Source organism: Chelon labrosus (genome assembly GCF_963514085.1).
Source record: "Chelon labrosus genome assembly, chromosome: 13".
Classification (NCBI taxonomy): domain Eukaryota; kingdom Metazoa; phylum Chordata; class Actinopteri; order Mugiliformes; family Mugilidae; genus Chelon; species Chelon labrosus.
This window is the reverse complement of record NC_140346.1, coordinates 3,165,546-3,190,395: the sequence shown is the minus strand read 5'-3', so window position 1 is coordinate 3,190,395 and position 24,850 is coordinate 3,165,546. Positions and strand designations below refer to the sequence as shown.

The 24,850-nt window shown below is 40.7% G+C and overlaps 1 protein-coding gene across 3 annotated transcripts; it reads left to right on the top strand.

The window, feature by feature from the left end:
* The first annotated feature begins 337 nt into the window (after nt 1-337).
* agfg1a (ArfGAP with FG repeats 1a) lies at nt 338-24,741 on the top strand. Of its 3 annotated transcripts, none has more exons than XM_084558758.1 (13): nt 338-1,207; nt 7,662-7,755; nt 9,658-9,773; nt 11,053-11,218; nt 11,993-12,155; nt 12,754-12,873; nt 19,208-19,423; nt 20,056-20,236; nt 20,441-20,520; nt 20,969-21,073; nt 22,939-23,091; nt 23,308-23,402; nt 23,896-24,741. In XM_084558758.1, the coding sequence occupies exons 1-13, from the start codon at nt 1,041-1,043 to the stop codon at nt 23,953-23,955; spliced, it is 1,716 nt and encodes a 571-aa protein (XP_084414884.1). In that variant the 5' UTR covers nt 338-1,040; the 3' UTR covers nt 23,956-24,741. The 3 variants fall into 3 exon arrangements, with proteins under 3 accessions (XP_084414884.1, XP_084414883.1, XP_084414885.1); XM_084558757.1 differs by having other exon boundaries at nt 20,966-21,073; XM_084558759.1 differs by lacking the exon at nt 19,208-19,423 and having other exon boundaries at nt 20,966-21,073; nt 23,896-24,740.
* The last annotated feature ends 109 nt before the right edge of the window (nt 24,742-24,850 follow it).

Genomic DNA, 24,850 nt, shown 5'->3' with positions numbered 1-24,850 from the left:
AGGTTGTCAGGATTTTTAAGAAGAATGTCTAGCCATGCTTTTACCAAAAGTATGTTTCACACCATCCACAGCTATTAAAATGGAGACCAGAGAGAGCGGGTATCTGCGGCCGACCTCCCAAGCCATCATTAATTTCATTTGGACTTTGTCACAAATTTCTGTAAAAACAAATCCAGAGAGTTTTTACTTGAATTTTACCTGCATCGCACAAAACAGGTCACAGGATAATACAGCGTGTTTTGTGCATATTTAGATAAAAATGCTGGATAATATCAACAAGTTGACTATTTTAGACATAAACGCCACCTTACGCATCATTGCGTGCCCCGTGGTGATGCAGTGATAATGCTCATCCGCATAGTGGCGCTGATGACTGGCAGCAGTATTTGCGCCGTCAGGAGTACAACCAAAGATCTCTCATTTGAGAGACAAGATAATTCGTAGTCTCTTCCAGCCTTCGCTATCCGTTATAGCAGAAAATATTAAGTCATCCTCTAACACGGTTGCTGTTTTCCAAAAAACTCAAAATCTCAGATGAAGAGAAACTGGTCATTGCAAAAATTGTCACTGCAAGAATATATTATGAAAATTTGCAAACGCACGCTATCGCTATCTATTACGCAATACACACGCGACATCTGTGCAACATAATTGTTTCATATGAGTTCTAAGTTGAAATAACGTTTCTTAGACATCATTAGCTTAACCATCTTGCTTCTGCTGACATCTAGGAACGTGACGAATTTAAGGCCCTGACCTGAAAAAAGAAGCTGTGCAGTCTACATAACGGGATTTAAGCGAAGGCGGAAGTAGGTGGCAAGAATCATCTTGTTCCGTTAGCAAACGTGATCTAACGCCTGAAACTCCTTGTTCGAGGAGGAGACGCGAGGCCGCCCTGACAACGGAGCCACCTACCCATCCCCTCTCTGTCTACAGCACGAGTCGGTAACCGTTTAAAAAAAGCACAGCCCTTTGTTTTAGTTGTAGCTGACCTTTCAGCCTCTTACGGTTTTATTTTATCCCGCTGGACATCCTTTACCATGGCGGCGAGTGCGAAACGAAAACAAGAGGAGAAACACCTGAAGATGCTGAGAGAAATGACGAGTTTGCCTCCCAACAGAAAGTGCTTTGACTGCGACCAGCGCGGCCCAACCTATGCCAACATGACTGTGGGCTCATTCGTGTGTACCTCCTGCTCTGGCATCCTGTAAGTATTAAGTTGCAGCGTGACCTTAGCCTAGACATGGCGCACATGAGACAACGTTTTAGTGCGCCTCGGCTACACGGGGGAAACTAAGCCAGTTAGCCGACTAGCGGTTGCTAACGTTGGAGGTAACCACTAACGTTCCAGCCGCTGTGAGTTGAGCTGCTTTGACATTGTCTCGCAGTGCTGAATTGGGCGGGGTACACAGAGGTGTCAGTGCACCACAAAGCACACCAACGCAGCAACCAACTACCCTGGATGCTAGCTTTAGCTTCTAGTGTTAGCCATTGAACTTATCTGACACTAAGGCAGCAGCCAGCTGCTACTACCAGTTGCTAGTAACGTTAGAAAGGACCACCTAGAAACTGAGCTCGTTGGCTTGGTTACATTATACTCCCCGCATTCAAAGACACATGAATGCGCATTTCAATTACTCTTGTTACTTAGCAGCCTAGCTATGTATTATACCCTGTTATACTTTATCTAAGCTGTGGTGCAAACATGATTGCTATGTAAAAGTTGTTCTGAGATAAGTGCAATACCAGAATCCTGCAATCACCAGTTGTATTTAGTCCAGCCAGCTATTTTTGTATCCGATTCGGAAGTAGGCTATTAATGTTTCCGTGACATAAAATATTAGCAAGACTTAAACTTTACATGCAGCTGACCAACACCTCTAGCACAAGTCTTCATTTGTCAACTTGTATGCAGTACACCTCAAACAATGGTTTACAGACTATCCACTGCATAGATCATTTCTGTGTAGCTGGGGTTTTTGACTTTAGATAGTGTTTGCCTGATTTAAAGCCTGTGTGCAGTTGTGTAACCAAGCATCTGTAGTTTGGGATTTGGGATTAGCGAGGCATTCCATTTCTTCCTGTGCAGCTACAGATATCCCACCTTGCTGGAGCTGTCTAAGCTTGCCTTATTTGACAGCTGTCCACACCTGCTAAGAATTCTAAAGTGGTTTAATCACAACAGTCTGTAATAAACACTGACCACCGTGATAAATGACAAATTGACATATAAAACGGATTTCCTTGTTGATACATATATTGCATGACATCGCACCATTATGCACAGTGTTGCTATTCCCTGACAACGTTTGTGTAATGCAGTCTTCTGAGACCACTTAGATTCAGTAAACCTTAAAACCCTACATCAGCTGATAAAATACAAGCACCACATTTTTAACATTTCCCCCCAGTGTTGCAAAAACCTTTCTGATGTACATGCAGATCCTGCTTACAAGTGCGTAATTATAGGCATGTTTTTCCTTTATCGTTAAAAAATATGAGATTATGGTCCTCCCTCGAAGTCCCACCTTTCCTCCATAAATACTTTTTTTAACTTTATCACAAGCCTTTGTAAGTGAAAACATTTGTCAGGAGTCAGTTGACTGTGGGCTGTTAGCAAGTAGCTGAATAAACTGTTCGTCCTGTTCGGCTTATTCCCACCAGCAGCCTGCACTGCTTCTTTTTAACGCTTTATGGAAATCACCTTGCCCTTTTCCACTTATGAATAATGGTTATCATACATCATGTTGCAGGGGAAAGGGATGGTCTTTGCTGCACCGTTAGCCCCCTTGATCAGTTTCAGTTTGAATTGACGGTGGAATATATGACTGGTTGCGTAATTTTTTTACCCTCTCACTTTGTCAAAGGCACATCCTGATTGACTTTGAGTCTGATTATGACCATAAACTATTTCAGCTGTCTTCAGTTTGAACTTGAACGTTATTAACTGTCGCACTGGAAATAATTGATTAACTGCGTGTTGGCTGATGGGAAAAGTTTGCCCCCATTTCACTTCACGAGGAGTCCACTGTGTATTTCCCATCTGCTTGCCCAGTGATATTAAAAGCTGCAATGTGAGTTTTTACAGGCTCCACTGTATATCTTACCAACTTTTCATCAAGATTAGACATGTTTGGGGGGAATTGGAGTAAAATCTTTGCATCAGACAAGTGTTGGGTTGTAAGGATTGATGTCTGACTGATACATGCAGGAAGCCGGGTGTGATTGTAGGCTCAGGAAGTGGTGTGGCCCCACTGTGCTGCTTCATCAGCAGCATGTGATGTTGTACTGTATGTGTGCAACAGGAAGTGGCAGAGAGGTCACTGTCTGTCTCTTGTTCTTTTTAACTCTAAAAGCATAAATCCTGGCATTCTAAGAGAGAGGATTAAAGTTCATGTCCAGACTTAAACTGTTTGGTCGTGGTCTGTTTTGTCTTGACTTATTATTAGGACTATTTATAAATAATGGCAGTGTTTCATTTGTACTGTCTAAGTCAAGCAAAGCAAAACCACGCACTATTGCATGAGACACTACTGAGGCAATCGCAGACATTATTTTTTAGACGAGTCTTTTGCCCATTTCCTTCTTTCATTTATTTCATTAGGGCAGTAACAGTGTTTACTTGTTTAGGGGGTGATGGAAGCTACCTACCTCCTAACAACCTTCTCCCTCCATAGTTGTGGTTGTTTAATGGGTGGTTTTGGAATTTGCTGTGTAAACACATTCCTTGTGAAGGTGGAGGCCTTCCCAGGAGGAACAGCACTCACAATGTCTCTTTCTGGAGAATTCGTCATAGCAGGAAGTAACCCCACTTGGCCTGTGTGTTCCCTGGTAAGCACGGCTGCAATAGTGAAAATACCATGGCAAAGGTAGGGAAGTGCCACAGACACCAAAGGTCCGAGATAATACACTCACCGGCCTCTTCGTTAGGTACATTAGTGAAAGCAAATGCATGCACTAGACCATGACTTGGAATTGTAAACCTATTCCTGGGCCCTCGACTTTTGATTTCTTAAAACGTTGCAGCAACTGTAAAATACTGCCAAGTGTCTAGTGAATGATGGTCTAAGTTGACATTAATGCTAATTAAAAATTGAGCCACAAATTAAACTTTAAGGGTTGGTGTTTTCTGTGAAAAAAGCTACTTAGCAATACTGCAGAGGAAGGTGTAAAATAATCTTATTTGCAGAGACTTAAAGCAGCCAATTGAAGCTTTTGCATAGCCATTCCTTTGAGATATAATATTGGCAGTTTCTCTTAGCCTGGAGCTGTCACAGTATGCGAATGAGCTCAGTTTTCTTAGGCTGTGCTGGTCTGATGTACAGTAGAGACTAGGTCATAATTATTTTACTGCGCAATATGTTGATACTGTTCTCTGACACACTCTGCCACGCAGCACACGATGATAAAATAGGTGGACTTTGATTGGGTCGTTAATCACATTGATGTGTTCATAATGTAAGAAGTCACGTAAGAAATAATTTAAGATGTAAGAGGAAGTTTCTTTATGTAATTACTGATTACTGCTGCAGTTTTAATGACTCCAAAATAATGAGCCTACTGTCATTGAACACTGCAAGTCTGATGGCTTGCCGGACTGTCAGATCATAACATTATGTCACTGTACTTGGTATCAGGCAGCGCACAGAACCCTGGAATAATCTGACGGTTATACCCACAGTGACTGATATCAGCATTACTCTGATGACAAGGTGACTTGTGTAGCCCCCGCTTATGTATGAGACATTTCAAAACTCAGAAGGACTTGACTAAAACAAGCTACATAATATGTATCTCACATGTTTTAAAGTAAACAAAATGATCAAACAAAAATGACATGACCAGTACTAGAAGTCTTTAATGGGACAACTGTGCTGAGATGCTGCCATGATATTTAGTCCTTAAGGGCTTTGGAACTTTCTCCCTTAATCTGACCTAGTTTCATGTTCATGAGACTGGGATCTGATCACTTACCTTCCTCAGGCCACTGAAACACACACATAAAGCTCTAATATACAGACTCAGTCATACATACCACGTTTCAGTTTGCTACAGACTTTTCTTTCTGCCATGAGTTCATAACTGTTGGTGCATTTGTTATGGACTTTTTTTTTCTTTCTAAAAATGACAAAAGTTTAATAATCAGACCAAAAGCATTAAAACCATAAAGTCTACAAAAAAAGAAATGAAGTCATCGTATCTGGGAAGCCACAACCAACAAATCGGCTGATTTATTATTCTGGTTGATTTGGTGATTGAACAGCTTGTCACTTCCATGGCAAATCCTGTTATTGCTATAACGTAGCGGTCATGTTGACTCGGGCTGGGTTTTGCTGTTGATTTCCTGAATTAATTCGTTCCCAATTCACAAGTCCCAATTTGATTCAATAATTTATTTAGAAATATTTCAGCTTTAAAACAATTTTACAAAGTTATGAAAGACATTTTTATAAAACTGATGTCATTGCTTTCAGAGATGTGTGGTTGACCCACAATATTTTACCTGTAGTTGGAGCATCTTGCATATGGCCTTGCTTTTGTGCAGCTCTTCTCCGTCGTCATACTTTTTAAATCCAATCAGCTTTAAGGCATCACATTGCTCTGTGTTGTAGCTTCTGTTATGTTTAGGATCTTCATCACATGTGTACTGAGCTCATTGCGCAGCCTCATGTGCTTTGTCCTTGCAAAACCGTCCTTGCAAGAGCGCAGCGAGATTTCTAACAAGAGTATGCAGGAAATAACATTAACAGAAATAAACGATCCAAGGATTTTATGAATCGATGTTGAATCTTTCAAACAATTTTAATCAGAAAATTGTAATTTAAACCAAGCCCTAATATTAACATGTTTTCTGATATTTAGCACCTAGCTGTCCTGTCAGAAAGTATCAGCATGACATTACTGGGCAGCTGATAAAGCGTTCCCATGGCTATACTCCACATTTAACTGAGCACACACCGGCAGCTTTCTAATTGAAACAATGTGGACATTGTTATTGTATACGTCTGCTTTCAGTCCTGTGTTCTTCAGTGTAAGTTGACACGGCGCCTTGGATGTTCACACACTGCATGTGTGTTTACTACTTTGTGGCTACTTTAGTCTGTGTCAGAGCCTACTGTTGTACCTGTTGTGTGTAACGATACGAGGAACTGACAGCTGATTGGTGGACATGTAAAGAATGAGGGGGAGATGAAAGCAAGTTCTGTAAGAGCCAACGGTAGTAAATAATTTAGCTATCTTGTCTAGTGTTTCACTGCCTTTAGGATCTGACTACACCATGAGTTTGTGTTAGTAATTGTGACAGTATAGCTCTCATTTCCTAGACAGTTGTGACAAGCAAATTAATGTTAAACAGCATCAGTTCTGCTCTACATTCAGTGTCAGTGCTCAGTTGTGTTTTTGTGTTTAAATACTTTGTGAATGAAGTGAAAATAAGATAAGTGGATCAATTCCTTTTATGAGCCAGAGGTTACCTGTCTACCTAGATTATAATCCAGATTAGAAATTAGAAAAATTCAAACACAATTGATTGACATTGCCATGTCATTTTATTTTTATATTGCATAACGTATTGGCGTGTTTGAATTGAATTTTAAATGTGAAGTTGATCATGGTTGTGTTGCTTATGCAATGGTTACTTTCTTACTATGTTATAAGTAAACACACTGATAATTTCTTGGGCTGTTAGTGCCACCAATATTTCACTTGGTGCACTTTGGTGCAGTGGATTAATGAATCCACTGCGCACACTGATGGAATAATGGAGCTGCTGACATGCTGCTTTTGCTACATGGGCGGTGTCAACAAGGAGTGAAGAGATGGTCTGGACAGTGTAAGAGCATCTGATAATTAAGTCTCTTAGATTCTGCAGACTGCTATGCCCTTTAGCTCCTGTAGGTTACTTCTGTTGTCTTTCATTTTTCCCTTTGCAACCTGGTGGATAAAGAAACTTTTCTAAGACTCTGTATCTCAAAAGAAGTTCAATATATGAAGCTCTCAGCACTACGCTGTATTACAGGTTATGACTTCCTTGTTCAGATGTTACACTCTCATGAGTCTTTAAACATTCAGCTTGCATGCTAAATACTGTTTGGTCACCTTCACAGACAAAACTGGTTGTGACCTTGCACCCCCTTCGTAGTGGGTCTAGGAAAAAATGCACAGGCAAGCAGGCCTGGAGCTTAATATAAAAGCCTAATGATGTCTCTTTTCAAGCATTACAGTTACCAGGCATTTTTAATTTGGGCCGTTGTGGCACAAGCTGTGACCTTATCCAGGAAAATGAACAAGGCTCACATGGGCTACTCTATAATGGCAGTTTTTCTATTAAGGGAGATTGCACATTCTTTTACTGTGCTGACAACCTCAGTTCAGTCAGTGTCACTTAAAAGAGAGTTCGCCCACTTCCTCTGTTCTGTTCTGCTTCCTTTCTATTTTCTGTCAGTATGTCTCTCTGTCATCATTCATGTCAGTCGTTTCTCTCTGTAATGCAGTCTTCCTATCCTCAGTTACACACAGCAGCAGGCAGACTTTCAACTTGTACCTACTGTAATTAAATGTCCCCATTCTGAAAGTTGGACTCTAGTGTATGTCCACATCTAGCATTAATTTGCTGTGTGTTCAAATTAAATTGACCCCTGTTTCCATTTTTCCACCCACAGACGAGGACTGAATCCACCCCACAGAGTCAAGTCCATCTCCATGACAACTTTCACGCAACAGGAAATCGAGTTCCTCCAGAAACATGGCAATGAGGTAGGAATGACTGCATGCCCCGTCACATAACACAGTTGATAATTAAGCTCAAGGTCAAACTATACCACTGCTTTGGCAAGTTTGCTTTGCAGACTGTCCATTTGTTTAGCTTTTTCTTAAACTGACAATCTTGTAGAATTTAAAGCCTTTTTAGTCACTTTTAACTTTTACCAGATAAGTTAACACAGTGGTAACTTTTTTTGATTTATTTATATAAATTTTGAATATTTTTGGGCTGGGTATGTATGGGCATGTTCACAGGAAACATGCTGTTATAAGTTACGGCTAGTGTAATCTTAAAAAAACGGATATTTGGACATGAATGCAAAATGCCAATTGTTGTCAGACAATAGCCAATTGTCCTCCTGTTGGCCTTCTGATAGTTGCTGACTCACCAACCCAAGGGCTTCTACAACGGTTACCGTTGCCGATGTACTTACGGTTAGATAAACATAGCTGTAGAAAAAATTGTATTTCTGGTGCGACTTCACCTGCTACCAAGGTGCATGGAGTAGGAAAAGAAATTGTAGAAAGGTCAAGACTCCAGCAGCATTTGTAGTATAAGGAACCAGGTGACTGAAGTATAAAGCCAGGAAAGAACTGCACAAAAGCAAAGCCATATGCAAGAAGCAATATGCCAACAAGAGGTCAAATATTGTGGAAATACCACAAATCTCTGAAATAAATGATGTCTATGGATTTTCAGCTGTTGGCTATTATTTTTCTAACCTAGCAATCTAGGGGTGTCCACAAAAATGAGGCTTCAAAATTCAGGGTCATTGTGAGAGCAGGTCAAATCTTAAATATTGCAGAGAGTAATAGAACAAATAGGAGGAGCCACAGTGAACTATTAGACGAAGAGCTGCAGCAAAAGCCTTCACGCATCTAACTTCTCAGTGACCAACTCCTTTCATTGTGCCATGCTGTTTGCCCCGGCATAAAACAGTTCCTCACAATTATTGCATGACTTCTTTATTAAAATGGCAGTAGTCATTGATGTGAGTTCTTCAAACTCTATTGCATGGATAGCTTTGACACACAAGGATAAATACTCGAGTTGGCCTTCTTTACTTGCAAAATACTGGAATAAATACAATCTAAAAAAATGGAATTATTAAAATGCTTAAAGGCAAGAGTTTCTTTTCTCCGCCATCATAATCTTATAGAGCTGCACCATGCATTTGTATTGCAAAGGTGAACCAAAGTGCATTGTCATCATCCAATCATTAAAGAGACATTTCTGGTAAAGGAGGATGAAATAGAGCAATGCCACCTGGGAAGCAGAGTCTATTATAAGCTGTAGAAAAGTGGCAGGGCAGGCAGACATGCAGGAAACTCAAGGTTGGAGATAATGCGTGAATCCTTCAAGTCTGCTGTATAAATACTGCTGCCTTCAAGTTTTTTATAATCTTTCCATAGACGGCACTTGGCAAAGAAAAAAACAGATTCAAAAGGCTTCACATATTTTGAGCTGTTGCAAAACCTGACTCATCATAAAATGGTGAGCTTGTATATTCTTGTGTATGCCTGTGCCAGCTAAAGGGAGAGTACAACAGTCTTACATACAACACATGAGTCTTGCTGACTCTTTTACAGTCCATCTACAATGCAGCACTCTATACTGTGTGTGCACACATTCAATGAGCTTGCAAATCTCTCTTTACAAGATTAGACAAATGCTAAGGAATGCTTTCCGAAACCACAGGCCAGAGAAAGGTGAGACAGGCTGATTATACACCAAGCAACTGTGTTCAGCTTGTCTTAAGCTTAGGCAAACTCGTGTTTTACAACAGAATTGGAACCACAGTATTGAATGAATGACCTACAAGCGCATGGTTAAAATTTCAAAACATCAGTACACTTTTCTACTAAAACTCACTTCTGGTATTCTGTGTGTTCCAGGTATGTAAACAGATCTGGCTTGGTCTCTATGATGACAGAACCTCCTCTGTGCCAGACTTCAGAGAACCACAGAAAGTCAAGGAGTTTCTTCAAGAAAAATATGAGAAGAAGAGATGGTACGTCACTTTTACAAGTTCTGGGGTTGTGCACTGTACAGACATGTAGCTTTTCTTTGTGTTTTTCTTTTCTCTGCCTTGGAATGTCTCACAGGCTGCAGCTCATAGCAGTTAGCCTGAAGCAAGCCACCAAACACCCCTCTTTTAATGCACAGAATCTAGGTCATTACAGCCAAGCTGCTTTATGTGCAAGATTCAATTGAAATTATAGTTTTGATTCTGATCAAATATATATGAGCTTTAGTATAGCTGTCAGTAGAGCATTCTGGCTCTTGATTGTGATGATTAAAGGAGCATTTATTTTAGACAAATAAAACTGAATTTGCTGTCATATTGATAATTAAAAAGTACAGATCAGTCATCCCAAATAAATATTCAGTAGTTAAACTGTAAGACACTCAATAGAACAATAAGATGGATCTTTAACATAAACATGTTTCCCTAATGTTCATTTAGACTTCAGAAATATAAATTTTTAGGCATCACCTAGTGTTTAGTCTCTGAAGTCCGGCCAGATAAGAGTGATAGTGGGGGCAAGTCTCAACATGCCACTTCTGCTGCAGACATTCTTATTCACACAGGTCATCCTCTTGTGACACACAAATACACAAACTAATTGTTCCCCCTGTATTTCGTAAATGTTAGTTTCAAAGAATTTTAGCTTTCCTGTTACATTTAGTAAGGTTCTGGGTTTGATTCCATCTGGGGCCTTTCTGTGTGGAGTTTGCATGTTCTCCCAGTGTCTGCGTGGGTTCTCTCCGGGTACTCCAGCTTCCTCCCTCACCATCCAAAGACATGCTGGTTAGGTTCATTGGTGATTCTAAATTGGCCGTAGGTGTGCATGTGAGTGTGAATGGTTGTCTGTCTCTCTTTGTTAGCCCTGTGATAGACTGGAGACCTGTCCAGAGTGTACCCCCGCCTCTCGCCCAAAGACAGCTGGGATAGGCTCCAGCCCCCCCGTGACCCTCCAGAGGATAAGCGGTTACAGAAAATGAATGAATGTTGCATTTAGTGCATCTGCACTCCAACAAACATCTCTTGTTTTCAGATTTGGGTCTGCATAGTTGAAACGTCTGTTTTGCCAAAAGACTGTAACTTCGTTCTTTTGAAATCCCATATTTTGTTAATTGTATTATTATCCCAGATACATCAAGAGTAACGCATAATATCGTACTACTTATTTATCAAGGTAACTTTCATTGCTTTTATAGGTTGTGTTTTTTGAGTTCTCCTCAGCATATGTTTTGATCAAATGCATACAATGTAAATTCCCTCCAAGGTATGTACCTCCTGAGCAGGCCAAGGTAGTGGCATCAGTCCATGCTTCCATCTCTGGCTCCTCAAACAGCAGCACCAGCAGCACCCCAGAAGTTAGACCACTCAAATCCCTGCTGGGGGAGTCGGCGCCCTCTCTACACCTTAACAAGAACACGCCACCAAATCAGGTGAGACTTGCGAAGCACAAACACGGGCATTTCCCACTATACCCGTGGGGACCATGTTTTGAGTCTGTAAAACCAGTTTGGTCCACACGTGCAACAAGATTCCTGGAGATTCCAAGATTCTCTTCACTCCCTGTTGACACTGGGTTTGTGTGCAGCCAGTTTAGTCCCAATGTGATGGGAATATAACAAGAAAAACACACGCAGATGCTAAATTTGTAATTATTTCTAGAAATGTTGGCTCACCTGTCAGTGGTTGGTAACATTTAACAAAAAAAAAAACTCTTCTAGCAACCAAAGTGACAGTGCAGTTGTTTAATGATTAAACCAGGTGTACCACACAAACGGATTCTTACATAGCATACATAGATTCTTACATGGATGTGCAGTTGGCTGATATAGGTGTAATCACAAGCAGGATTATTAATATGCAGCACACTTGTCATTGTTATGTTATGGTGAAACATCAAGCTAGCAGTTTTGTGCTTGTTTACTATGTCAAAATCTTTCTAACTGAAGACATTTTTACTTTTGACGATGTTATTTGGTAGCTAGTTGCAAATTGGTAACAAGTCAGGCAGACTTTACAAAGGATTTCCGAACAGCAGGTGCAGTAAACAGATCCATCAGATTTTTTATCAATTACAAAATTTACCTAGTTGGATACAGTGAATCTTTTATTGCTAACTCCTTCTCTTTTCTAATTTCCTTCACAAATTTCCATACCAATCAACACATGCAAACATTGTTTTCAAATTTATCTCTTGTCTCCACCAGTCTCCTGTGGTGAGCCGAGGACAGCAGCATCAGCAGCAGTTCCACGACAAGAAGTTTGACCTCCTCAGTGACTTGGGCGGAGACATCTTTGCTGCCCCTACCAACATGAATGCAGGCGCCAGCTCCGGTTTTGCTAACTTTGCACATTTCAACAGCCACACAAGTAAGAAAACAACAAGCAAAGTATTCATTCACTGAATGACACACAGCAGCCACATATCCAAGGTGCATATGTTGAACATCAGCAGCCATGTATCTCCATGACGTGGCCACACGTTATGGAATAGTATCAGACACAGACAAATCTCCATGGTTACTAATGTGGCTATTAGTGTTTGCTTTCCATGGAGGATAATGTCCTCTCATTTCCCCCTCAAAGAGTCATCAGGACTCATCCTTAATGCAGCAACTAAAGTGGCATCCACATAACGTCACATAGCAAACATGAGTGCACACTCACATTAAAAGATATGTGGGGTCCTAGCACACTTATCCAACTTTATATACTGTGTGCTCAACACACACAGAATCTCCTGGGAAAGGGTGCATGTCAGACTGTCTTGCTGGCCTTCAAAGCTACCATGTATTATTCACACCGTGGTTCATCTCTCCTTTAGCACATAATCCATTGAAATTGTTTTGCATTCATTCATGTCTTCGGGTGTCATATGTATGAATCCATTCATCCATTGTTTTCGCCTCACTGTGTTTTTTGTTTTGTTTATCCATTTGTCTGAACCTCCCATCTTCACCACCTCCAGCAGCACAGAATGCCAACGCAGAAGCAGACTTTGCTAATTTTGATGCATTCGGGAGCACTTCTGGGTCGACAGGTGGTTTCCATTCTGCTCCCCAAGTCCCATTTCAACCTTCAAATACAGGTAGAGCAAATACTTTCACTGGACAAATAACAAATCCAAAACACAAACATAAAGAAATTGGCATCTATTATTATGTACACACTAGGGGTGTAACGGTACACACAAGTCATGGTTTGGTACGTACCTCGGTTTTGGGGTCACGGTTCGGTACAATGGGTAAAAAGCAACAAAAACTCACACATGTATAAGACTAGCTTTTTTTCATTTATTTTTAACAGACACCAATAGACTGAAAAAAAACTAAAAACCACTTCCTTTTTTAAAAGTAAAAACAAAAAGTAAAAAATAGAATAAAAAATAAAACAAATTCATTAGGAGGGTTCTCATTCATATGTGTGTATATGTGCGTTAGCATGTTTGATGTGTTTCAAGCGACGTGCCGCACCTCCGCGAAACATCATCGGCACACAGGCTTTGTACGGTCTACCACTCGTGTGCCATCGCCATTACGTTGCACTGGGAAACCAAAGTGTTCCCACACTGGTGATTTAAATGAAGCCGCCGGCTCTTCTAACTCCACACTTCTCTTAGTACATCCATCCATGCTCCACACTCTCAATTACTGTTCTTCTTCATCCCTTTTCTTCTTCTGTAGGCTAATGACGTTAGCTGGCAGCTTAGGCTCGTGACTGGCTTGAAGTGAGGACTCGACTTTTTCTTTTTTTAAAATAGGCTACTCACTCGGTCGTATTTGCCATATGACTGCGTGCACCGAACCGTGACGTCCGTACCGTGACACCGCGGGACAAATACAAATACCGTTACACCCCTAGTACACACATTAAATGTACGTATAAGCTAAATGCAAACACTCCATTCACATGGCAGTCATGTTTTCTTCATTTCTTTTAACTGCTGTGAAACATCCTCTTCTTCCCAAGACCTTTCTATATGTATATATGTTCATTCATATGATCAAATTTGACAAACCTTTGCACACCAGATAGCATGATTTTCTAGATGTTCTAGTTTTACAACCACCAAATTAAACCGAATTTGCCAACTTGTTTTGGTTTTTTTAAAAAAAAGAGGAAAATGCATAGTTCCTGTTTTTTTTAAACCGTTCCGTTAATTGTCCCTGACTGCAGCAGAACACATGACGTTATGTTTACATGTGCCTTAAGCAAAAAAACAGGGTACACAGACATGAAGTTCTGTCTTTCTGAGATACTGTGGCCTCACTAGAAGCATTCACTCTGACCGTAACTTGTAACATTTGACCTACTTTTAAAGCTTCATTTGGACAAACAGGGTTCACACAGGTTACGCTCTCATATGGAACACCAACAACAAGACCATTCAAAAAAACCCAGAAATAAAAATAATTTTAGTGTTGAGTAATATAATCCTATATACAGTGTGTTGACTCTTTATATTAAGATGTTAGTTGAGTAATCATCAGATAATTATTATGTAAAACACCAGGTTTACTACTGCTGTGGCGCTCTAACCACTGTGTATGCCCTAAAACTGGCATCTAAATTTATTATGATGTTCTGTGGTGATTTTGAAATTTGTAATGGAGCAATAACGGCAGTCCTCATATTTTTTTTGCCTTCTCCTTCACGTACTCACAGAAATTGTGACACAAACTCCTCCTTATCTTGAAAACCTTGTGTGATACAGTGCCCTCTGCTGGAGGTGTACATTCACAGTGATCTCTTTAGTATGTCTGTTGCTTAATGGATAAATGTCCCCTCTCTCTCCTGTGGCTTTGTAAGATAATCCCTTTCTCACATACACTGACTGACTGTGCTATTAGACTTCAGTTGTCCAATCTGTCGTGTTTTTATTTTTCATTCTTTGTCTCAGTAGCAGTTGATTTGCTTTGATTAAGTGCTTTTTTTTTTTTTTAATTTTACTTCCACTTTAGTTGACATCTTTTATTTCGTGTTTCCGCCATCTTACATTGCTCATTGCCCCATTTCTCCCTCCCTCTTTGATTTATGGCTGCCAGCTTTCACTCTGCTCTCATCCAGTCGCAGTATGGGTGAGTTTGCCACTGCTCTGCCTCTCCAGGGTGCACACAGTAAGTGTCTCTGGGCTCGCCCTTATAACAGCTTTCACCCTCTACACCGATCGTCATGTGTAGTCACTCTGATCCTTCTCTCTGGCTGTAATGTGCGTCTCAGTATGTATGTATGTACGTCTCTTTTTTTCTCTTCAACAGAGAATCACAGTTGATAATGTCGTGGGTTCAAAACAGAAATAATACAATTTCTGCAGTAATTGAGAGATACTATGGAGATTAGACCAAATATAACAATATAGTAATGTAAAATAAAAAAGAGAATAAAAGAGAATACATACATATCCTTCCCCTTTTGTAATAATTCGGAAATGTGCTGTGCCATTGGGGTCTTTTGAGTTATTTAAGTAACTTGTTTAACATTTGAAGGTATACCATGCAGGGTCATAAGAAATCTATGTATGAACTGTAGTGCTGACCAATAAATTGTGTTTTTTGTATCCCCTTTTATATCCTGTATTTGGGATACACACACATCACAAAAGATTGCCTGAAACAGTATCAATCAATGTGGCAGCTTCCTGCAGGGTTGTGCTGAGGTGATGATGTGTTTACTTGTGCTTTAGAACATAACTTTTTTTAGTCAGACTATGTGAAATGTCCTCCCTTAGTCCTAGTTAAGTCTTTATGCTCTGTCATGGCAGCTCATAACTGCCTCTGATGCGACTTCTTCCTGCACGGCCACTGGGTTTTTAAAAGCCCACTCCTGCTCTCTAAACTCCAGTCTAATGAATGAGCGGACTACCTGTTTCCTTGCATTGCAAGATTGTGTGTGAACAGTAATACCATTGTATTCACAAATGCATTCATAGTTTGCATGCAGACAGTATTCTGTCAGTCAGAGCTCTGGATGCACAAGCAGTGCATTCACACCATTTGGCCTCTTAAATGAAGCCACAGCTAACTGCCAGATGCACTCAGATTAATTTATGTCAGTTTGGTTGCAAGGTTAACTAGCTCAATGGCTGAGGAAAGAGAGGTGAACAAAGCAAATCTGGACAAAAATGTATATTTATTTACCTTTTTTAAGCGCTAGTCACAAGTTATGCAGGCCTAATAGCCTACAAAAAAGTAATCCCTCACAGTCATCACATCTGACCTACTGCATGTGTGTAGCAGTGTGTTAATTGGGCTGCAACTTTTATGCAATGTGTGTGTGTGTAAGCCCCAGCCAATAACAACATGCAGTGTGTGTGAGAAGGTAACGGCCAAGTTACATTGCTGTTTTTGTCGCTCTCCCTTGAGTCAGGGATATTTAAAGAGCTGCAGGTGTGTGTGTGTATGTTTAAACCGGGGCCAAGGACATGGCTATATACACACACACGCACACGCACACCCGCGCACACCCACTCACACACGCATGCATAGCAGAGAACCACGGCAAACATGATGAAGGGTTTATCTGCATTCACACAAAACCCAGCAATGCAACATCTACCAGCAGAGTTGTGTGGTGGTGTGAGCTTGTTAATTTGTGCTTTAGAACACAACCTCCATGACACAACCAGAAAATTATACTTCACAATTATACTCACTGCTTTGTTTGTGTTTATGCCATTTCTTCTCTGTATTTACTCTTAAGCTCACTTGACCACTGCTTGTTGACTGACCCGAAGAGGATGGACAAATTCTCAATTCCTGCATAGCATACATGACTTTCGTATAATTCAGTACAGACGGTTCAGTCAAACAGACCCGAGATAATCTAGAAAATGACACAAACATATAGGTTTTTCAAGCTTTTGAGTTTGCTCAAAACTCATTCTCATGATCAGATTTGGGTGTTAATAAATAGCAGGCTTAGTCTTCTCAAGACAGTTTTTCAAGTTTATTGCCATCATGAGAAGCTTTGGATCATTGTTCTGAAAAGGTTTGTATTTGGTAATGGTAAATGCAAAGGTGGGATGCCCCTGCATTTTAAAAAGTGTATTATGCCTTAAAAAGCTATTTAATGTGTAGATTTAAAACTTCTCCGTACAGCGTTTCAACAAATGCATTGTACCAGTTTACACCAGTCCAATACTCCTGACAGAGCTTGTAGATCTTGTTTGCCTTTTACCTTACCTAAAACTAGTTGCATAAAGAATATTTCATATAATGCAATGAACCATTGATTAAGATTAAACTGTTGTGGTGGTTTCAGTCCCATTACTAAAAATGCCTTCTCTCCTGTTTAGCTCTTCAAAGACTGTGTGGCATCCCAGTTAGCTCTTGATTGCCATACGTTTCCTTTTAATGCCATATTAATCTGTTCTGAATATGCCGTTCTATGGAAATTGATTGCAATATCTGCTCTGAAACAAAAATTAGATTTTTATTTTCTTGGAAACCGAGAGAAGTGCCTAAATTGGCGTATACACCGATCAGACATAACATTATATATCCTAACACTGGCCCCCCTCTTGCTACCAAAACAGCCCTGACCTGTCGAGGCATGGACTCTACTAGACACCTGAAAGTGTGCTGTGGCATCTGGCACCAAGAAACTTAGATGCCTCTAAGTTGTGAGTCCATAGATCGGACTTGTTTGTCCAGCACATCCCACAGATGCTCAATTTGAGTGATATCTGGGGAATTTGGCGGCCAAGTCAAAGCTCAAACTCGTTGTTGCGCTCCTCAAACTATTCCTGAACCATTTGTGCTTTCTGGCAGGGATCATATCAGCAAATAAAACTAATTTATAGTAAACAGCTGACTTATCATTTTAACTGTGCTAACGCTTATATAGTTAAGCTAGTTCACGTCATGTCAGGAGTCTTTTCCTCTGGGTCTTGACCAACTCTCTTAAAATAATTTTAAATCTCCATGCTCTAAAAAATCAAGAGCACCAACATCAGGTTTTAAAAAGTGGAGGTAACGTTTATTTTTAATAGTGAACAACACCAATAGCTTCACACGCTATTTGAGTATTCTGTGCCATTTGTTTCCCATCAGGTTAAATTGAGTACAGATCAGATAAATGACTGGTGTGTGTGTGGGGAGGGTCTCGGGAGAGGGGAGAGAGGGCAAGCACAACGATGTTTGAGACGTACAAAAATATTTCATTGACCATTTGAGACCATGGCAGAGTAAATTGGACCCGCCATAGTATTAACATTGTATGGGAAACCCTGGTGTCAAAGTAACATCTGTATGGATGACCAGACCCAAGGTTTCCCAGCAGAACATTGCCCAAAACATCACAATGCCTCCACCGGCTTGCCTTGTGTTCCCCAGGTAAGCGACGCACATGCACCCAGCCATCCTCGTGATGTACAAGAAAACGTGACTCATCAGACTAGGCTACCTTCTTCCATTGCTCCGTCGTCCAGTTCTGATGCTCACGTACCCAAAGTTGCAGCTTTCGGGGATAGACAGGGGACAGCATCCGCACTGAGACTGGTCTGGTGCTATGCTGCACACGCAATGAATTATGATACACTGTGTGCTCAGATACCTTTCTATCAGAACCAGCATTAACTTCTTCAGTGATTTGAGCAACAGTAGGCCTTCTTGATGGATCAGACATATGGGCCAGCCTTTGCTCCCCACATGCATCAGTGAGCCTTGGCCCCCCATGGCCCTGTCCCTGGTTCACCACTGTTCCTTCCTTGGAATACTTTTGATGGATACTGACCAATGCAGACCGAGAACCCCCCACAAGAGCTGCAAGAGCTTGCCTATTTTTCCTGCTTCTAACACATCCATTTTATTATATCCTGCCTACTAACAGGTGCCGTGATGAAGAGATAATCAGTGTTATTCACTTCAACTGCTAGTGGTCATAATGTTATGCCTGATCGGTGTATAGAAGTCCACAGTGGTAAAATGACATACAGTTGTAAGCTCTTATCTCTGGTTGAAAGTGACAGTCTATTCATTACAGAGCCCAGTACTGCCTGCAGGGGTTTTGACAGATTAAAGATCTTATCCTTTAAATAACCAAGTGGATTTCATGTTACAGTTGATACATTTCACTAGGTTTGGTTTTTAACTCCCTTTATTCACAGTATAGCGCTGAAGTCAGATGAAACAGAGGTACACAAGAAAGATGTTGTCCTGCACATCATGTGGCACTAATACGTATTGCTAATGTTGTGTCTCCCTGAGGTTCATAGGCTAATGATAACCCAGCACAGTGCGGTGTTGCAGAGTACAAATTTTACTACTTACCCTTTAGTTAGTGAAAGTATCCCATCTTCAGCCTGACTCCACTCCAACTTTACCCTAAATGCAGCTTCTTCTCCTCCACCCTGTTCTTGTTGTTTCTCAAAGCCAACAATCAGCATCCCCCTCATGACTTTTTAATCTCTCTCTTTCATGCAGGTAGCGCCCCAGGGGGACTAGCAAATGCCAGTTTTGCAAATTTTGACAGCTTCCCCAAATCGTGTAGTGCTGACTTTGGATCCTTCAGTTCCTCCTCCCTGAGTAACACCACAGGAGCTGGCAGAGACACTGTACAAAGTACTAGCGTCCCTGCCGATAGATACGCAGCCCTGGCTGACCTGGATAACGTGTTTAGCTCTGCCAAAACAGAGCAAGGTAAACTTCTCCTGCCTAGCCTGTTTCATAGAGCTCCGTTGTAGGGATAGAGGTTAAAGAAGACACAACTAAAAGCATGATGTAATCAGGCGCATAGATTTGAGCCCCTATTAGTTTTCCTTCCAGCGCAGAGACATTCGCTGTAAAAAGAGGGCGGATTTACATTTTTTTTTTTTTTTAAAACGTCTAATAATCGATCAATTACTTTTTATCATAGCCATGACTGGCTGAGCCATTATGGGTTTATTTTTCAAAATTGGCACTCTGGCTTCACTGTTGCTGAACCACCCTGTATAAGGACAACAGGCAACTGGACTTGATGAAAATACCTTCTTGCTTTAATGAATGCCATATGTATTGGTTTGATTGGAGCGTGGTCAGAATTCTGGTGCTTAAACAGCTGTGAATTGAACTGGGCTGGTTTTAGTCTATTTTGTTCATAACTACAAACTGTATTTCTGTGCTAGAAAATTTCTAGTTTCCTAATGACTGAACATTTATTCCCCATTACTTTCAATAGGTTGAATATGGCAGCTATCTCTGGATTCTTGTCTTGAAAGTTGAAGAACTCCTGTATTAGTTGAGTTGACGTGGATTGAGCCCAACTCTGCTGTTATGTGCTTTCTTTCTAGGAGCTGGTATTCCTGGTGGAGCAAGCACAGCAGCAACTGGAGGAGTCAGTGGTTTGCCTCAGAAGCAGCCTGCAGTTCCAACAGGGGGGGACCGCTATGCTGCTCTAGCTGCGCTGGATACCGTCTTCAGCTCCTCAGCCCCTGCCACCAGTGTTTACAACACCACCAGCACCTCGCAAGGGTGAGATACATGCATGCAGTTATTTTTATGTCTCTCACAACTATTTATTGGAATGTTACGGCTCCCGCTGCCAATGTGAGTCAGTTTAGTATGGTAAAAATGTTTGAAGCTACTATTGAAATATAGTGTTGAAACAATGTGCCATATTACATCTGGAATATGCCAAGAGTTTTCCCAAACAAAATTATGACTGTGTCATTGCAGGGGCATGTTTGGCTCGGAGACTGGGGTGTCAGCAGCACAGGCACAACAGGCCATGCCTGGCATGGCTCAGGGTTTTGGAGGTGAGTGAACTCACACATTGTTTCTGATGCATTGTGATAATCATGCATCTATTAGGTATTGCTAGGTTTTGTTTTTGGGATTTTATAGATGAATGTAAGCAGGTTGTAGATGTGTAGTTGGTCTGTAGCAAATTTCTGTTCAATTCTTGCCAGCCAGCTTCAGAGGTCATTTTATGACTTGGATCAATAAGTTGTTTAGGAAGATGTGAACAAAGTCAGCTTTTTGTAAAGCTTAACCATTTTCTTGCTTAGGGCTCGATGCAAGCCTAAGGTAACATGATTGTTTTGAACATTACTGTGTTATTAAAACAGTCTGCAGTAAGATTTTTAATGGGAATGGAACAGGTCACTCATAGTAGACCAGTCGGTTTGTTTTTAACATGTTGAGACCATGCAGCTGCAGGTACTATTATTCTGTGTTTGGTGACTTAATATCTTTCACCAGCAGCTCAGTCAACCAATCCATTTGTAGCTGCTGGTGTTGCCCCAGCAGCACCTCCCACCAACCCGTTCCAATGCAATGGGAGAGCAGCAAGTGTGGCAGCTGCAGCAGGTTTGTTTTTGTGTGTGCATGTGTGTGTCTGTGACTCACCTTGCTTACTTACTTCCCACTGTAGGATAAATAAAGGATCTTATTTTTCCTCAATAGTTTATAGGTAAATTGGTTTATCTCAAAATAATTTACTATTATGATACATAAAGTGTATTATATGCTATGTTGCCTTGCACATCTTCAGTGGCAGACTTTGCTGTTGTTACCTCAGCAGTGAATAGGCCACAATGACAAAGTAACAAACAATCAGGGAAGTAGTGGTGATAAATGATAAATGATAAAATGCCACAGACCAAAACTCACTGTTGAAATGGGTTGTAGGACTAGCATTGCCATTTACTAAAAAGAATAAAAGAGTCAGTAAGGTGTTAAATTTGAGATTCAGTTGTCTGTCTGATTGTTCCTGCCATGCTGGACAGGCTTGATGAGGGTCCTTCATGGGCAGGGTTATCCTCCCACCTTTGGTAGGTTTCTTTGTGTGCTGTCTGTTTCCTCTTTGCTCTCGTGTGCCTTGCTCTGGCAGTTACTAATTTATCCCTTTGCAGATCTATCAGGAAAATGTTGAAAAATATAGGCAAAGTATCACAGACATAGGGCTGTGACAAAATGTAAGGAAATGAGTAAAGTAACACCTAACCTGAATACAAGTGGCTTCTGGGAACACCTTTGGCTTAGCAGTCTTTAATCAGAAGGTATCATAATTATCATTAAACGGAAATACCAACACAATGTGTTAGTCTCCTCGAAAATTAAGGCTTTCAGTTTAATCAGCAACAGTGGAATAAAGAGTAGAATGAGACTTTGGGGGAAAGACGTGGAGATGGACATTATTTCATCTTTTGTTCAGAGCAACGTTCTCTCTTATGCCTTTAAAAAGTAACTGTATGCGTAGTTCATCTTATTTCACTGTCTCCAATGTGTCTGAGTGGTTTCCTCAGCATTTTCCTCTCATCACATACGCGAAATAATAAAACACTGGTTTGCTTTTTTAATAGCATTAAAATGAACATTGCACTGTATTGAGCATAAAGAGAACACCACTGTTATTCACCATGTGTGCTGTAAAATGCTTCATTCAGTGAATGAACTCCGATATTGAAAACTTGTCTCCAAGGCTCTAGCATTGGTTTTAGAGCTATCAAGCTGATTCACTCGCACATTCAGTCCATTTTAATCAGTTTTTTAAACAGGCATTGAGTGTAGCATTTGTATCAGTTATTAGATTGCTGAGCTGCCTTACGTACAGCAGCGCGATTCCAGTTTTTGTTCCTGTGTGCTCCTCATAGATCAGACACTGGTGCTACACAGACCTCTAGTGTTGTAGCCTCATGTCTGACTCTGACGCCTTCATTTTTCCTCCTTTAAGAATTGCCTGCAGACAGCCTTACTCTAATTTTGCATGTGTTTATGTGCACATCAGCACACAAAGCCATACTATGGGTTACAGAATCAAGGATGCTTTCTTCCCCTCACATACAGTTATTTACCTGCTTAAAGGAAGCAACCAAACCAACAGTTATTGATATTATGCTAGTTTCTGATTTATTGTAGCCATATTTCTATTGTTTTCTTGACTATTCTGTAACCCTAGTTGTTCGTCCTCACTCATAAGTAAATTGCTTCCCAAAAATAGACTTTGAGTGTTTGCATTCTTTTGTGATTTTATTGCTGATGTGTGCCATCTTATTTGTAAATGTGGCATTTTATAGATATGCGAGTATGTGTGCTGTATAATTAATTCAGTTACAGTTTTGAAAATGAAATGCAGTGTGTCTCAAAGTTTTGCTTCTGTTATTGTATGCCTTGAGGCTTTGTTGAGTCTAACATAGGCTCCTGTAACCTGTTGCTGTCTTGCTGTGTTTCAGCACCGTTCGGCACAGGCTCCATGAGTATGCCAGCTGGATTTGGGAACTCTGCTGCCTACAACTTTCCCACCAGCTTCAGTGGAACATTCCAGCAACCCTTTCCTGGTCAGGCTCCTTTCCCTCAGCCTGCTGCGTATCCCCAGCAACCCAATGGTGTGTTTCTCTGTGTGTCGATAATGTAGTTTTAGTCATATCTGCATTAATAACTATCCTGACAACATCCAGCTTGCATCTGACAGAGTAGTTGTTACATTGTTTCTCTTAAGTGCCTTTAAAAAAGTTCACTTAAAGAAGTTCTGCTTGTTGTTGTATTTCAATTTCCATGTTTGTATCAAGTCATGTAACACTGATAATGTACATGTCTTTTAGGCGGAGGATTTCCAGCCTTTGGCCAGGCCAAGCCTGTTGTGACTCCTTTTGGACAGGCAATGGGAGGACCTATGGCCTCTAGCAACCCTTTTCTGGTTAGTATGATGTCTACAGTATATGGTGATTTCATGGAGTAGATATCAGCTGTAATACAGACATGTGTGGTGATAATTTGGTCTTTGGCTGAGCTCTGATTTTATGCTGAAGCAATAGTTTTGTTTATTTGCTCCACTTATGGCATCAGTATGGTAAACATGTGGCCAGCCACTTACACCCCATCCCAGTTGAGAAATAAAGCAGCTCAGCGTATAATGGCCTGGTGAAATGTTTAGAGATGCTATATGGGATTAAAGAAATGATATATAGCATGTTAATTAGTAAGATATCAACACAAATACAGGAGAGGGCGTGCTAAGTTGATTTTGTTTCTGTTCTCTCACAAGCTTTACACTAAACTAAGCTAACTCTGGCTGCATATCTAGCATAGAGACACATAAGTGGTATCAGTCCACTTGGTTAAGTCTTTGTTTTTGTCTTTTTGACCATCTTCTGAATAAGACGTGTTTGTGTGTCCCTCTTGGATTCCAGGGTGCCGCTCCACCTGCACAGTACCCGGCAGGAAGCTCTTCAACAAATCCATTCTTATAGCAATCCATCTTGTCTGCTGCACTACAGGGTCAACAACTGGCGCGCTTGCACCTATTGCACTGTTTTGTTTCACAAGTAGCTTTAAAAACACAATGTTTGTAAGGATTTGTATTTTCTATCGCTGTTTGTCACAAATGGAACAATATGTGGGACAGTCGTTGCTGGCACTGTCTGTGGCTGCAAAACAACGTGATAGTGTGTGAGGGAGAGGTTGATCCCCTCTTCTCTATTTAACCTGTGAACTGGCCTTGCCTCTACTGAGCCACAATGTATAATCAAACTGGCTGAAAACTAAGTTATTGCGTACAGTATATCTCATTCATTATGCTGCAAATCTGTACATATTATTTTTCTTTTAGGACATTAGCTTTTTGTGCATATCAGTATTTGTATCTACTACACAAGATTTGTTAAGACAGAACTGTTGCCTGGAAAAGCTAATGGGTACTGCCAGTAACTGTATTTGTAAAGAACCAAACTGTTTATTTGTGCAAGATCCTTTTAGGCAAAATCTTCCCACTTAAGAGCGAAAAGCATATTCTGTTGTCAAGAGATGAAAAGAAGGAGTGAATGCTGCATCAGGGACTGGGCCGGGGATTGATTTCTCTGCCATCCCCTGCCCTGCGTACAGAGGCCCAGGTAAAACCCCTGGCAATGACAGTCAACCGCATCCATGTGGTCAACAGGAAGAACGGCTGAAAACTGAAAACCACTTTCATTGGGTATTAGAGAATTTTAAGTTAATGTGTAAATATATACAGTATATATATTAAAATGAATTTTAAGTAAGAAGAACTGACCAAAGCATTCATTTATATGGATGTATGAAATGTCTATATTTGTTTTCTGTCAAAAAAAAAAGAAATGAATTCATGATGTTGCACTCAGTAATTGA

What these genes read in the sequence shown, in the direction of transcription:
- agfg1a (XM_084558757.1), top strand. Translation starts at nt 1,041, where the DNA reads ATGGCGGCGAGTGCGAAACGAAAACAAGAGGAGAAACACCTGAAGATG. An exon ending in AGAACACGCCACCAAATCAG is followed by an intron (nt 11,219 to 11,992) that starts GTGAGACTTGCG and finishes TGTCTCCACCAG; the next exon opens with TCTCCTGTGGTGAGCCGAGG. An exon ending in CCTCTAGCAACCCTTTTCTG is followed by an intron (nt 23,403 to 23,895) that starts GTTAGTATGATG and finishes CTTGGATTCCAG; the next exon opens with GGTGCCGCTCCACCTGCACA.